The sequence below is a fragment of the Symphalangus syndactylus genome, chromosome 17 (assembly GCF_028878055.3).
Source record: "Symphalangus syndactylus isolate Jambi chromosome 17, NHGRI_mSymSyn1-v2.1_pri, whole genome shotgun sequence".
Lineage (NCBI taxonomy): Eukaryota > Metazoa > Chordata > Mammalia > Primates > Hylobatidae > Symphalangus > Symphalangus syndactylus.
In genome coordinates, this window is record NC_072439.2 from 87,322,269 (window position 1) to 87,335,926 (window position 13,658).

Below are 13,658 nucleotides of genomic sequence, written 5' to 3' on the forward strand. Positions count from 1 at the left end.
TATTTTAGGTGAATTCTTATAGTAGCTGTTTTTTTGTTTTTGTTTTTTGGTTTTGTTTTTGAGACAGAGTTTCGCTCTTGTCCAGGCTGGAGTGCGATGGCGCGATCTTGGCTCAGTGCAGCCTCCGCCTCCTAGGTTCAAGCAATTCTCCTACCTCAGCCTCCCAAGTAGCTGGGATTACAGGCATGCGCCACCATGCCCGGCTAATTTTGTATTTTTAGTAGAGATGGGGTTTCTCCATGTTGGCCAAATTGGTCTCAAACTCTGGACCTCAGGTGATCCACCCGCCTTGGCCTCCCAAAGTGCTGGGATTACAGGCGTGAGCCACCGTGCCTGGCCTGTTTTATTTTTTGAGTAATAAAGGGATATATTGATCACTAAATACTATATGTATTTTTCTTTGAGTGATAGCTGAAAAATTTTGCCTAACTTGTCATCCTGTATCCTTAATACATTTAGCAAAAGCTAACTCTTAAGTTCTTTGACAATTTTCTGGTGGGTTCTTCCCCGAACTGCTTAGCTGCTGCATCTTCTCTCTTTGAAGGAAGTCCCCTATGACTAGTTACTTATAAACACATTCTTTGAAAACAGGAATGCTGGCCGGCGCGGTGGCTCACGCCTGTAAGCCCAGCACTATGGGAGGCTGAGGCGGGTGGATCACGAGGTCAGGAGATCGAGACCACAGTGAAACCCCGTCTGTACTGAAAATACAAAAAAATTAGCCGGGCACGGTGGTGGGTGCCTGTAGTCCCAGCAACTCGGGAGGCTGAGGCAGGAGAATGGCGTGAACCCGGTAGGTGGAGCTTGCAGTGAGCCAACATCATGCCACTGCACTCCAGCCTGGGCGACAGAGCAAGCCTCCGTCTGAAAAAAAAAAAGAAAACAGGAATGTTTTGTTTTACATTATAAATGTAATTTGTTTATCGTAGAACATTTGGAAAATACAGGAAAATAAAAAATATTACTGTTCAAAAGTACCGCCACTCGGCCGGGCATGGTGGCTCACGCCTGTAATCCCAGCACTTCGGAAGGCTGAGGCGGGCGGATCACGAGGTCAGGAGACCGAGACCATCCTGGCTAACACCGTGAAACCCTATCTCTACTAAAAATACAAAAAAATTAGCCAGGCGTGGTGGCGGGTACCTGTAGTCCCAGCTGCTCGGGAGGCTGAGGCAGGAGAATGGCGTGAACCTGGGAGGCAGAGCTTGCAGTGAGCCGAGATCGCGCCAGTGGACTCCAGCCTGGGCGACAGAGCAAGACTCCATCTCAAAAAAAAAGTATCACCACTCAGAGATAAATAAAATGTTATTATTTTGGTGTATGTCCTTCCAGTTAATATTTTAAAATTGAAGTCTAATTTATATGTAGTAAAATTCACTTACTGTTAATATTTCTGTGTATTTTTGGTGTGATACAGTTATGTAGATCTTTCCATTGCACAGACTTTCTTCCTGGATTCCTTCTTCTGGCTGTTAAGTGTTACTCACATGCCTTAAAAGTACAGTTTCATTCCATTTTCATGTGTCCCATTTTGCACTGATCACTTTTTCCCCTGTCTTCTACTATAGACAGTCTTTTTATCCCCTTCTTTAGTACCTTACCTTTGAATTCATCCTTATTCAGGTAGAAATTTAGTTTTGATAATATGTTTGCCATGTTCCAGCTTTTGCTCCCTTGGTATTTTGTAGGTCATTAATTTTTACATGAATCTTCTGGTGGAAAGAAATAAAAAGCAAGGCTATCCAGCACTTCATGTATTCAGTACTTTCTTCTATCCTAAATTAAAGTCTGGGGGTTACCAAGCAGTGAAACGATGGACCAAAGGGGTAAATCTCTTTGAACAAGAAATTATTCTGGTGCCTATTCATCGGAAGGTACATTGGAGCCTGGTGGTGAGTAGAGAGGGTTAATGGTTAATTGTTGGACTTGGATAAAGACCATTTTTTAAAAATAATGCTGCCCTTTTCTGCCCTGTGTATAGAGGCCAATAGTATATATTATAAGCATACTCTGCAGAGTCTCTTTTTAGTTTTTTTTTTTAATGTCCCATCCTTCACCCAACCCTTTTAGTTCTTTTTATTTATTTATTCTTTTAAAAATTTTATGTTTATTTTATTTTACTATTTTTTAAAATTAGAGACCAGGTCTCGCTCTGTTGCCCAGGCTGGAGTGAACTGGTGTGATCATAGCTCATTGCAGCCTGGAAGTCCTGGACTCAGGTGATCCTCCTGCCTCAGCCTCCTGAGTGACTAGGACTACAGGCATGGTCCACCATGCTTGCCTAATTTTATTTATTTGGCAAGATGGAGTCTTGCTATGTTGCCCTGGTTGGTATCCAACGCCTGGCCTCAAGTGGTTCTCCTGCCTTGGTTTTTCAAAGTGCCGGTATTACAGGTGTGAGCCACCATGCCTGGCCTTTTTTTCTTTTTCTTTTTTTTTTTTTCTTAATTTTTATTTTTAGAGACAGGGTCTCATTTTGCCACCCAGGCTGGCGTGCAGTGGCACAACCATAGCTCACTGTAACCTCCACCTCCTGGGCACAAGTGATCCTCTCACTTTAGCCTCCCAGGTAGCTGGGACCACAGACATGCACCACTATGCCTGGCTAATTTTTTTAAATTTATTTTAATTTTTTTGTAGAGACAAGAGTCTTGTTTTTTTGCCCAAGCTAGTCTCGAGCTCCTGGCTTTAAGCAGTCCTCCCACCTCAGCCTCTCAAAATGATGGGTGAGATGCTGCACCTGGCCTCCTTTTTAGTTCTTGAGTTGAACAACTTTTAGAAGGCTACAAGACAAAGTCCTTGTACTTGAGGAGCTTTCTTTTTTTTTTTTTTTTTTTGAGATGGAGTCTTGCTCTGTTTCCCAGGCTGGAGTGCAGTGGCCCGATCTCGGCTCCCTGCAGCCCGCCTCCCGGGTTCAAGCGATTATCTTGCGTCAGCCTCCTGAGTAGCTGGGATTACAGGTGTGCACCACCATACCTGGCTAACTTTTGTATTTTCAGTAGAGATGGGGTTTTACCATGTTGGTCAGGCTGGTCTCGAACTCCTGACCTCGTGATCCGCCACCTCAGCCTCCCAAAGTGCTGGGATTATAGGTGGGAGCCACCGCGCCTGGCCGAGGAGCTTTCATTTTTAACAGGAAAGAGTCTTAGTACACATAAGGGTTATTATATTTATTTAGTTTTGTTTACAAGATAGTACAGGTTTATTGCAGAAAAATGCATTTATAAGGCCTGGTGTGGTGGCTCATGCCTATAATCCCAGACTTCAGGAGGCTGGGGCAGGAGGGGTTGCTTGAGCCCAAGAGTTTGAGACCAGCCTGGGCAACATGTAAAGACCCTGTCTATACAAAAATTTAAAAATTTGCTGGGCGTGGTGGTGCACACTTGTGGTCCCAGCTACTTGGGAGGCTGAGGTGGAAGATTCCCTGAGCCCAGGAGGTTGAGGCTGCAGTGAGCTGTGATCACACCACTGCACTCCAGCCTGGGTGACAGAGTGAGATCTTGTCTCAAAAAAAAAAAAAAAAAAAAGAAAAGAAAAGAAGAAAAGGAAAGAAAGAAAGATACAGATATAAAGAAAGCAAAAAAAAAAAGTCTCATCACTCTGAGAGGACCACTAATTTTTTTAACTTAAAAACACACTTTTTTTTACTAAAGATACATAAGATACATTTTTAACTTAAAAAAAAAATTAATACATGTACCAATATAAATGGGTATCGTTTTTCTTTTTTTTTTTGAGACAGAGTCTCGCTGTCACCCAGGCTAGAGTGCAGTGGCACAATCTCGGCTCACTGCAACCTCTGCCTCAGGGGTTCAAGTGATTCTCCTGCCTCAGCCTCCTGAGCAGCTAGGATTACAGGCGTGTGCCATCACGCCTTACTAATTTTTGTATTTTTAGTAGAGACGGGGTTTCACCATGTTGGTCAGGCTGGTCTCGAACTCCTGACCTCATGATCCGCCCGCCTCAGCCTCCCAAAGTGCTGGGATTACAGGTGTGAGCCACCATGCCTGGCCCATAAATGGATTTCTGAGATACATAAAAAATTTATATTGGTACATGTATTTTTTAAAAGATGCTTTTATTTTTGGAAGTAAAATTCTCACTCCTCTTACATTTAAGATGTTTCTGGATGTTATCTTTTTTCCATTATAGGTGATTGACCTAAGAAAAAAGTGTCTTAAATATCTGGATTCTATGGGACAAAAGGGCCACAGGATCTGTGAGATTCTCCTGTAAGTAAAGGTTGAAAACCTCACTACCCTGTGTTGAGGTGATCTCTCTTCTATCTCATCCTAGGAAGCTGTGTGGATGGTAGTCTAATGTATAGTTAAGGCTACTTCAGGACTTAGCATGCATTTTATTTTTAATAGCTGATTTCAACTGAGAAAATATGTTTAGTAGCATCACTGGAAACAAGTTTGTCATGTATTATGATGTAAAATAGATCTTATTAGAATCCTGTGATTTGCATTAGATTTCTTTGGGATTGATACGTTATTCTGAAGGTTCTAAGCAACTGTTAGTTGGGGAGCGTTAGTCCTCTAAATTCTTAAGCCCACTCATATCTTTATGCTTTCCATGAGAGTTGGGTTTATCTCAGAACCCAGGGGCAGTGTTTAAAGTGTGTGGTTTGAGGGGACTGTTTCAAATAGTAATTGCTATAATGGAAACCGGTCTTTAAAGCATAGCTACTTCTTAGCTAGGTAAGGTAGTAACATGAGTTCAGTGAGGAAATGCGTCAGTAAGATGGGTCCATTTTTCCTTTTCTGCTCACAATGAAGTTCCTTCTTTTAACTTTACTAAGGACAAATGAATCTTGTGAAGAAAAGTTGTTGCTAACAATAATTCCATATTGTTTTAGTATAAAATAATTTTTTTTATGGTTATCTTGAATGAAAAGCATAGAGAAGAAGATTCTAAAAATCATAAGATACACCAATTGTTTATAAAATGATTTTCTTCTAGTCTTTTCTTTGTAAGATGTGTATAAATTGTGCCCACATACATTTGCGTTCGTACATATACATATATTATCCCATGTATAGAAATGTTCTTACTGGGATCATGCAGTATAGTTTGATGTGCTGCTTATAACAGGATTTGAAAATTCATATTTTATTACATTCATGCTTTTTTTTTTTTTTTTTTTGAGATGGACTCTCATTGTGTCACCCCATGCAGTGGTGCAGTCTCAGCTCACTGCAACCTCTGCCTCCTGGGTTCAAGTGATGCTCGTGCCTCGGCCTCCCAAGAAGCTGGGAATACAGGCTTCTGTCACTACGCCTGGCTAATTTTTGAATTTTTAGTAGAGACGGGTTTTCTCCATGTTGATCAGGCTGGTCTTGAACTCCCAACCTCAGGTGATCCGCCTGCCCCAGCCTCCCAAAGTGCTGGGATTACAGGCGTGAGCCACTGTGCCTGGTGGTCTTTGGCTTTTTATGTTACTTATTTATTTATTTATTTTTTGAGATGGAGTTTCACTCTTGCCACCCAGCCTGGAGTGCAATGGCGTGATCTCAGCTCACCGCAACCTCTGTCTCCCGGGTTCAAGAGATTCTCCTGCCTCAGCTCCCAAGTAGCTGGGATTAAAGGCTTGTGCCACCACGCCCAGCTAATTTTGTATTTTTAGTAGAGACGAGGTTTCTCCATGTTGGTCAGTCTGGTCTCAAACTCCCGACCTCAGGTGATCCATCCGCCTTGGCCTCCCAAAGTGCTGGGATTACAGGCATGAGCCAGCACACCTGGCCTATGTTATTTTTTTATATCTTAATTTTGGTGGGGGCATCTAATGCTTATCAACCTGATATATATTTCAACTTCTAAAAACAACCATGTACAATTTTTGTAAGCAGACCTCCTCAAATTAAATAAAAAATCCAGAAAGCCACTTTGGGAGGCTGAGGCAGGCGGGATCACAGGCTCAGGAGATCGAAACCATCTTGGCTAACACGGTGAAACCCCGTCTCTACTAAGAAAAATACAAAAAATTAGCAGGGCGTGGGGGCGTGCTCCTGTGGTCCCAGCTACTTGGGAGGCTAAGGCAGGAGAATGGTGTGAACCTGGGAGGCAGAGATTGCGCCACTGCACTCCAGCCTGGGCGACAGAGCGAGACTCTGTCTTAAAAAAAAAAAATCCAGAAAGCAGTCACGTTTTTAAAAAGCTAATGAATATGGATTTGAGAATGGCATATCTGTTTAACATCACAAAGCCCTTTGTAACCATAATGGTTAGTTTCTGTAGGGATTTATTGATGTATTCCTTCTTTGTTTTGCGTTTTAGTCAGTATTTACAGGATGAAAGTAAGACCAAAAGAAATATTGATCTGAATCTTTTAGAGTGGACCCATTACAGCATGAAACCACATGTGAGTGACTATCATCTATATTTGACATACTTTGTTGGATTTACTAATAGTATATTATCCAGATTTGGCTCCCTTCCTGCCCTTCCTCCCTCCCTGCATACTTTTAAAGTGCACATCTTTTTTTTTCTTTCTTTTTTGTAGAGATGGGAGCTTGCTTTGTTGCCCAGGCTAGTCTCGGGCCTCCCAAAACAAAGTGCTGGGATTACAGGTGTGAGCCACCATGCCTGGCCAGAGTATACATCTTAAGAATGATCTGCTTCTAAATCTTTAGCAATTAATTTAACTAAAATGGTTGCTTAGCTTTCATCTTCTTGTCTAAATGTAAATGTTAACGTATGCTTGCATATCTCTCACAGAATTGGGAAGAAACCCAATACATTCAAGTTGGCTGATTTCCTGGTTGGTGCTAATGAAAGTTTACATTTCTTTTCCAAAATTTGGGAGTTTGTTTATTTAAGTCTTAGGATCCCATGCCAAAAAAGCATTTTAATTTCTAAACTGAAAAATTTGGGCCAGGCGTGGTGGCTCACACCTGTAATCCCAGCACTTTGGGAGGCCTAGGTGGGCAGATCACCTGAAGTCAGGAATTTGAGACCAGCCTGGCCAACATGGCAAAATGTTGTCACCACTAAAAATTAACTGGGTCTGGTGGCACGTGCTTATAATCCTAGCTACTCAGGAGGCTGAAGCAGGAGAATCACTTGAACCCAGTAGGCAGAGGTTGCAGTGAGCGGAGATCGCGCCACTGCACTCCAGCCTGGGCAACAGAGCGAGACTGTCTCAAAAAAAAAAAAAGAAAAATTTGAAGGATAAGCTTTGAAATTTCCTAAGGAGAGCACAGATATAAGGAAGAGTCTGTTAGGATGAATACTGTGTTCTGGTATGGGAAATGGAATAAAGAAAACAAATTGTCTTTCTTTGTGTATTGTAGTCTGTAGTTTTGTCCATTCTGTGAGAGATGCTAGGCTCAAGAGAAAAGTGTGAGGTATCTGCGTATGTATGGGTGGTATGTATTTAAGCAAACTTTAAAAATCATAATCAACTTCATTTCTTTGAGTAAACATTGAGCTGTTGTCATCTAGTGTGTTTTCCAGCAGTGGAAGTGGCCTCTCCCGTACTCTTACTAACTTGTGCTAATTGTGACTGACAGCCAGAGTGTGTCAGGGACTGCCAAGATTAGGGCAACACAGGCCTGGAGAAGGTGTGAGCTCAGTGGGTTTAGAATCCACCACCTTTGGCTTATTATGCTCTTAGTGCTGCTTGTAGCAAGTGTTGTTTTTGCCTTACGGCAGAGCTGATCTGTCAAGGCAAGATCCTAATTGGTTAAAGCCTATCCAGGAACTTCTCTCTGTCCGCCTTGAAGCTGTAGGGTCCAAAGCAGTAGTCTTATTTTCTTAGCTAGAGAAGTTACATTTCCGATTGACCACACTTGGCCCTTTTTAAAATTGATAAATGCTTCTGAAATAATTCTGACTAGCATCCCTGGTAGTAAACCTCCTTTCAGTTTGGTTTCTTGGAATGGGGGCTGAGAGATGCAACTCTCACTTTGTGTTTTTCTCTTCTGAAAAGCATTTCCTGTGAGGTCATGCACTGCATCTCATAGTTAGGGTTTCCAATCAAATGCAGAGCCATGGAGAATTAAACAAACACAAGAACAGACCAGAAAGGAAAAGCAGTATTCACAAGTTACATCTTAGACCTGTGGCTTCAGTTCTCACAAGGCCTGTTTTTCCCTTGCTATGATCTATGTTTTATACCACGTAGAGTGAGAATAATTGTGTTTTTTGTATATGACTGTGTGTTTAGGTAATACTTGATTTAATATTTACCTTTATAATATTGTTTACAGCAATATTTAGAAAAAGTCCAAGGAATTCGTAATTAATGATGTTTTGCCCTTTCCTCTCTTCTTTTTTCTTTGTAATTTTAGGAGATTCCTCAACAGTTGAATGGGAGTGATTGTGGAATGTTTACTTGTAAATATGCAGATTATATTTCTAGGGACAAACCTATCACATTTACTCAGGTGAGTGAAGACCCTCTTCATCCATTTACTTGTTACTAAGCAAGATAAGGCACTTGGCCAGCGCCTGGCACACATTCAGCTCTCAATAGTAGTAGCTGTCCAGGCGTGGTGGCTCACACCTGTATTCCCAGCACTTTGGGAGGCCGAGGCGGGCGGATCACCTGAGGTCAGGAGTTCAAGACCAGCCTGGCCAACATGGTGAAACCCCATCTCTACTAAAAATACAAAAATTAGCCAGGCGTGGTGGTGCATGCCTATAATCCCAGCTACTCAGGAGACTGAGGCAGGAGAATCACTTGAACCCAGGAGGCGGAGGTTGCAGTGAGCCGAGGTCGCACCAGTGCACTCCAGCCTGGGCGACAGAACGAGACTCTGTCTCAAAAATAAATAAGTAAAATAAATAGTAGTAGCTGAGCTCATGCCTGTAATCCCAGCACTTTGGGAGGCCGAGGCAGGTGGATCACCTGAGGTCAGGAGTTCGAGACCAGCCTGACCAACATGGAGAAACCATGTCTCTACTAAAAATACAAAAAATTAGCCATGTGGTAGTGCATGCCTGTAATCCCAGCTACTAGGGAGGCTGAGGCAGGAGAATTGCTTGAACCCAGGAGGTGGAGGTTGTGGTAAGCTGAGATCGTGCCATTGCACTTCAGCCTGGGGCAACAAGAGAGAAATGCCGTCTCAAAAAAAAAAAAAAAAAAAATAGTAGTAGCTGTGCTATTCTTATTGCTGTAAATCTTGGTTTTAGCCCTACTCCTGCCAGAATCAGGGTTATTTTATCTGCTCTCAGGTTTATCCTAGTCTTTGGTGACACAATGGGCACAATTTGCAAATCTCTGAACTCTGGCATTCATTGGTTCCTGTGTATTATTATTTCTAGGCAAAGAAAGAGGTATGTCAGTGTTTAACAGCAGGGGAAAAATGGGCCTGTGAGAACTGAAGCCACAGGTCTAAGATGTAACTTGTGAATACTGCTTTTCCTTTCTGTTCTGCTCTTTTGTGTTTTTTTGTTTTGTTTTTTTTTTTTGTTTTTGTTTTTTGAGATGAAGTCTCGCTTCGTTGCCCAGGCTGGAGTGCAGTGGCACAATCTCAGCTTACCACAACCTCTGCCTCCCGGGTTCAAGTGATTCTCCTGCCTCAGCCTCCCCAGTAGCTGGGACTACAGGCATGCGCCACCATGCCCAGCTAATTTTTGTATTTTTAGCAGAGATGGGGTTTCACCATGTTGGCCAGGCTGGTCTTGAACTCCTGACCTTGTGATCCACCTGTCTCAGCCTCCCAAAGTGCTGGAATTACAGGCATGAGCCACCGCACCCAGCCTGTTCTGCTCTTTTGTTTGTTTAATTCTCCATGGCTTTGCATTTGATTGGAAACTCAAGTATGTTGGGAATTCTTGATAATTTGTAACAGTGGATTCTCAACATTTTTACAACTGAGGACAACCTCATCAAAAAATATTTTTCATCCACAGACCTTATTCTGATAGATGTTGTCTACCAAGCAAACTGTATGTATTCCATGAATACAAACTGTAATACAAACTCTATTATAATGTGAAGTAACTAGAACTCCCATGCTGAATTAATACAATTCCAGTAAAAAAATAAAGGCATTTATTGCTTAGTCTCAGCAGTTTTACTAAGAGCAAATGTGCAGTTTTTACTAGATGTTTTGAACTATTTAAAATAATTTAAGAATCATGTGTTAAGACTTTTTAGCCCCCACCCCTAGGTAGGATATCACTAGTTTATTATTATTATTTTGAGATGGAGTCGCTCTGTTGCCCAGGCTGGAGTGCAGTGTGGTGTGACCTTGACTCACTGCAACCTCCATCTCTCAGGTTCAAGCGATTCTTCTGCCTCAGCCTCCCCAGTAGCTGGGACTACAGGCATGTACCACCATGCCTGGCTAATTTTTGCATTTTTAGTAGAGACAGGGTTTCACCATATTGGCCAGGCTGGTCTTGAACTCCTGACCTCAGGTGATCCACCTGCCTTGGCCTTCCAAAGTGCTGGGATTACAGGCATGTGCCACCACGCCTGGTGACATCACTAGTTTATAGTAAGGGACATCCAACTATTTATAATGATACATCAGGAGTACCTCAATAATGTGAACTTCTTTTTTTGTTTGTTTGAGATGGAGTTTCGTTCTTGTTGCCCAGGCTGGAGTGCAATGGCGCAATCTCAGCTCACTGCAACCTCTGCCTCCCAAGTTCAAGCAAGTCTCCCGCCTCAGCCTCCCGAGTAGCTGGGATTACAGGCATGCGCCACCACCCCCGGCTAATTTTGTATTTTTAGTAGAGATGGGGTTTCTCCACGTTGGTCAGGCTGGTTTCAAACTCCTGGCCTCAGGTGATATGCCCACCTTGGCCTCCCAAAGTGCTGGGATTACAGGCATGAGCCACCGCGCCCGGCCAAGAATGTGAACTTCCGATTTCACTAGAAGGACTAGTTGTACTACGGGTAATTTTGGAGTTGCTTTTTGTGTTGCTTCTTTGCAAATTGCCCAGGTAGTGATTGTCAGTTAAAGCAGAATAATTTATTAAGCAAAACATCTCATTGTTTAATGTTGCCAAGTAGCAAAGCAGTCGGCTGTTCTCTGAACCTAACAAGATGAGATTTTAAAGGGAGAAGTTGCTATTTGAACAGAATTGGCAATGTACAACACCTGGTAGAGTAGAAAGAAACTTGTAGATTTCGTTGTTCTTTATTTAAAGAAATAAGTTTTTCTCATAAAAAACAGAATATGTTCATTTTAGAATGTTTTGAAAATTCATATAAGTAGAAAAGTTGCCTATTTTGCCACCACGTGGATATTTGCAGGACTGTGAAGTTGTACTATACTGTGTAATTCTACATCCTACTTTGGTTTTCCTTAACATATGAAAATGCTTATGGTAGGCCGCGAGTGGTGGCTTTTGCCTATAATCTTAGCACGCTGGGATGCTGAGGCGGGCAGATCACCTGCAGTTAGGAGGTCAAGACCAGCCTGGCTAACATGGTGAAACCCTGTCTCTACTAAAAATATAAAAAATAAGCAGGGTGTGGTGGCACATTGCCTGTAGTCCCAGCTATGCTGGAGACTGAGGCACAAGAATCATTCGAACCCCGGAGGCAAAGGTTGCAGTGAGCAGATCGTGCCACTGCACTTCAGCCTGGGCGACAGAGCAAGACTCCATCTCAAAAAAAAAAAAAAAAAAAAAATGCTTATGGTACATATCATGTAATTATAAACTTTTAAAAATGGTTTTATAAGTATGTTCCATGATGTAAAAATGTCAACGCTTAGAAAAAGAACATGGACATCCTGCTTTATTACATTACACCTGAAGCTTGTGCTGTGTGCACAGTAATATGTAACACGTGCGTTGTTTATGGGGTTCTTTGCAGCACCAGATGCCTCTCTTCCGGAAGAAGATGGTGTGGGAAATCCTTCATCAGCAGTTGCTGTGAGAAAACTTTGCCTGGTCCCTCTAGCTGCTGGTGGTTCTTTCACAGACATTTCCATATACCTCATGCATTGTGGGTTAAAAAGTCCCTGCATCACTTCTGTTCTCACAGGTACTGAGCTGTCAAAAGTGCATGAAGGCCTCTCACTGTACTCTATCCTGACTTGGGGTGCAGAGGGCTGCTTGCAATCCTGTTTGTAAGGCTGTGCCTGCTCAGAGCTTTGGACTGTTCAACCCACACAAGAACAAACGCTAACTAATATTTTTTTTAAGAGATTCTTTTCCCTATGAATGTGGGAAATGCAGGATTTATTCTGTGAATTGTTTTCTGTGTGTTTGTTCAGCGTATTCATTCACTCACTCGTTTGCAAACATAATGGGCAGTGGTCATTTACCGCTGCTCTTTTACAGATAGCTCTAAATTACTTGTTTGAACTATTTATTTCTGAAAGGAAGGTTACTCAAGCTGCCACTCCCTGCTGAAGAGCAGGAGGGAACTCTCACTGGGGGCGGAAGGAAGTGGAGCTGGAGCAGTAACTGCCAACATGAAGCTGGAGGGTTTGGGATTTTTTTTGTTTTGTTTTTGTTTTTTTTTGAGGCTCAAAAAATGCTGGGAGAAATGAAAATGCTGTGGGATAGGGCTCCCGTTGCCTTTCAGAGGAAGTCTGACACTACAGCGTTGGCGCAGTGCCATGAACAGTGGGACTGTGCTCAAGGGACTCTGACTATCCAGCATCTTCCGAAGAGTGTTGTGGTCATCTTAAAGAGACTTCCCTTTCTGGAAATGCGGTGACTTGGCTTAGTCTTCAAACTGGATTCATGGATTTGAAGTAACTGTAAACCTAAATCTTCGTTTTCATCCCAGATCTGGTTGAGTATAAACCTCAGAATTGTAGGGACTGGCCTGAACTGTTTATTTCAAAAGATACTATTCAATTTAAAGCTATTTTTCCTCAGAGGTTTTGTTTTCTATATATTAAGTCTAGATTAAGTTTTCTACTCACGAAGACTAACATCTCCCCACTCCATCCCCACTGAAATTTGTGGAAGAAAATTTAGTACTTGGCTCTGAGGTTGCCAGTTACACAATAATCTATTTTGCATATGAAAGTTTCTATTTAACTTTTTTGTTCATTAAAAACCTTACTGATGTGGTTATAACTTCAGACAGTTTAGAGTTGGTCAGAACATATTTTGCAAGATCTAGTGCCTAGTGTTGCTTTTCTGATGTAATAAAAGGTTGTCTGGCAGAACCTAAAAAAGTATATGCTGAAATGATTTCTAACCCTCTCCCTACTTAAACCTCCCAGACTCCTTCTGGTTCATAAAAGCAAGAGGTAAAACTGGAAAAATTGGGCATGTGTTACCCATGAATCTACATGCCTGCCCTTTGGAGTGCTCTGGCTGTTGGTCCCAGAGGTGTACTGGTTATAGCTATTGCGGCCAGTTCCCTGAGACTTGTAAAACTCCTGGTTTAGGACATGGGGCCTGTGGTGTGGATGGAAAATGCTGGGCCTACTTGATGGTCAGCCAGAGGCCACGTGGTGGGCGATGACTGAAGCGGGAGCAGGTTGTGCCACACCCCCCTCCCTCCCTCCTGCAGCCCCTGCTCCTTTCCCTGGGCTCCTGGCACTGTGCCAGTGAGTATTGGGACCAGGCAGTGAGCACAGCCAAAAAGGCCAGAGGTTCATGAGGCCAGCATCACACCAAACGCCTGGCATTAGCGTGCTTCACTTGAGAGTTTGGTACCATGGTTAAGATCGATTCCATGCTAGGTAAGTCCTGTTAGGAATGGCAGTTTGTATTCCACCCACATG

The 13,658-nt window shown here is 42.6% G+C and overlaps 1 protein-coding gene across 4 annotated transcripts in view; it reads left to right on the forward strand.

Moving 5' to 3' along the window:
- Positions 1-13,103, forward strand: part of SENP2 (SUMO specific peptidase 2) — a 48,709-nt gene extending 35,606 nt beyond the window's left edge. For all 4 annotated transcript variants that reach the window (XM_063621942.1, XM_063621939.1, XM_063621941.1 and 1 more), the window contains 5 exons: positions 1,689-1,892; positions 4,153-4,232; positions 6,280-6,364; positions 8,295-8,390; positions 11,783-13,103. In XM_063621942.1, the coding sequence (XP_063478012.1) occupies positions 1,689-1,892; positions 4,153-4,232; positions 6,280-6,364; positions 8,295-8,390; positions 11,783-11,845 (528 nt within the window). In that variant the 3' untranslated portion in view covers positions 11,846-13,103. The remainder of the gene's footprint in view (positions 1-1,688; positions 1,893-4,152; positions 4,233-6,279; positions 6,365-8,294; positions 8,391-11,782) is intronic.
- The last annotated feature ends 555 nt before the right edge of the window (positions 13,104-13,658 follow it).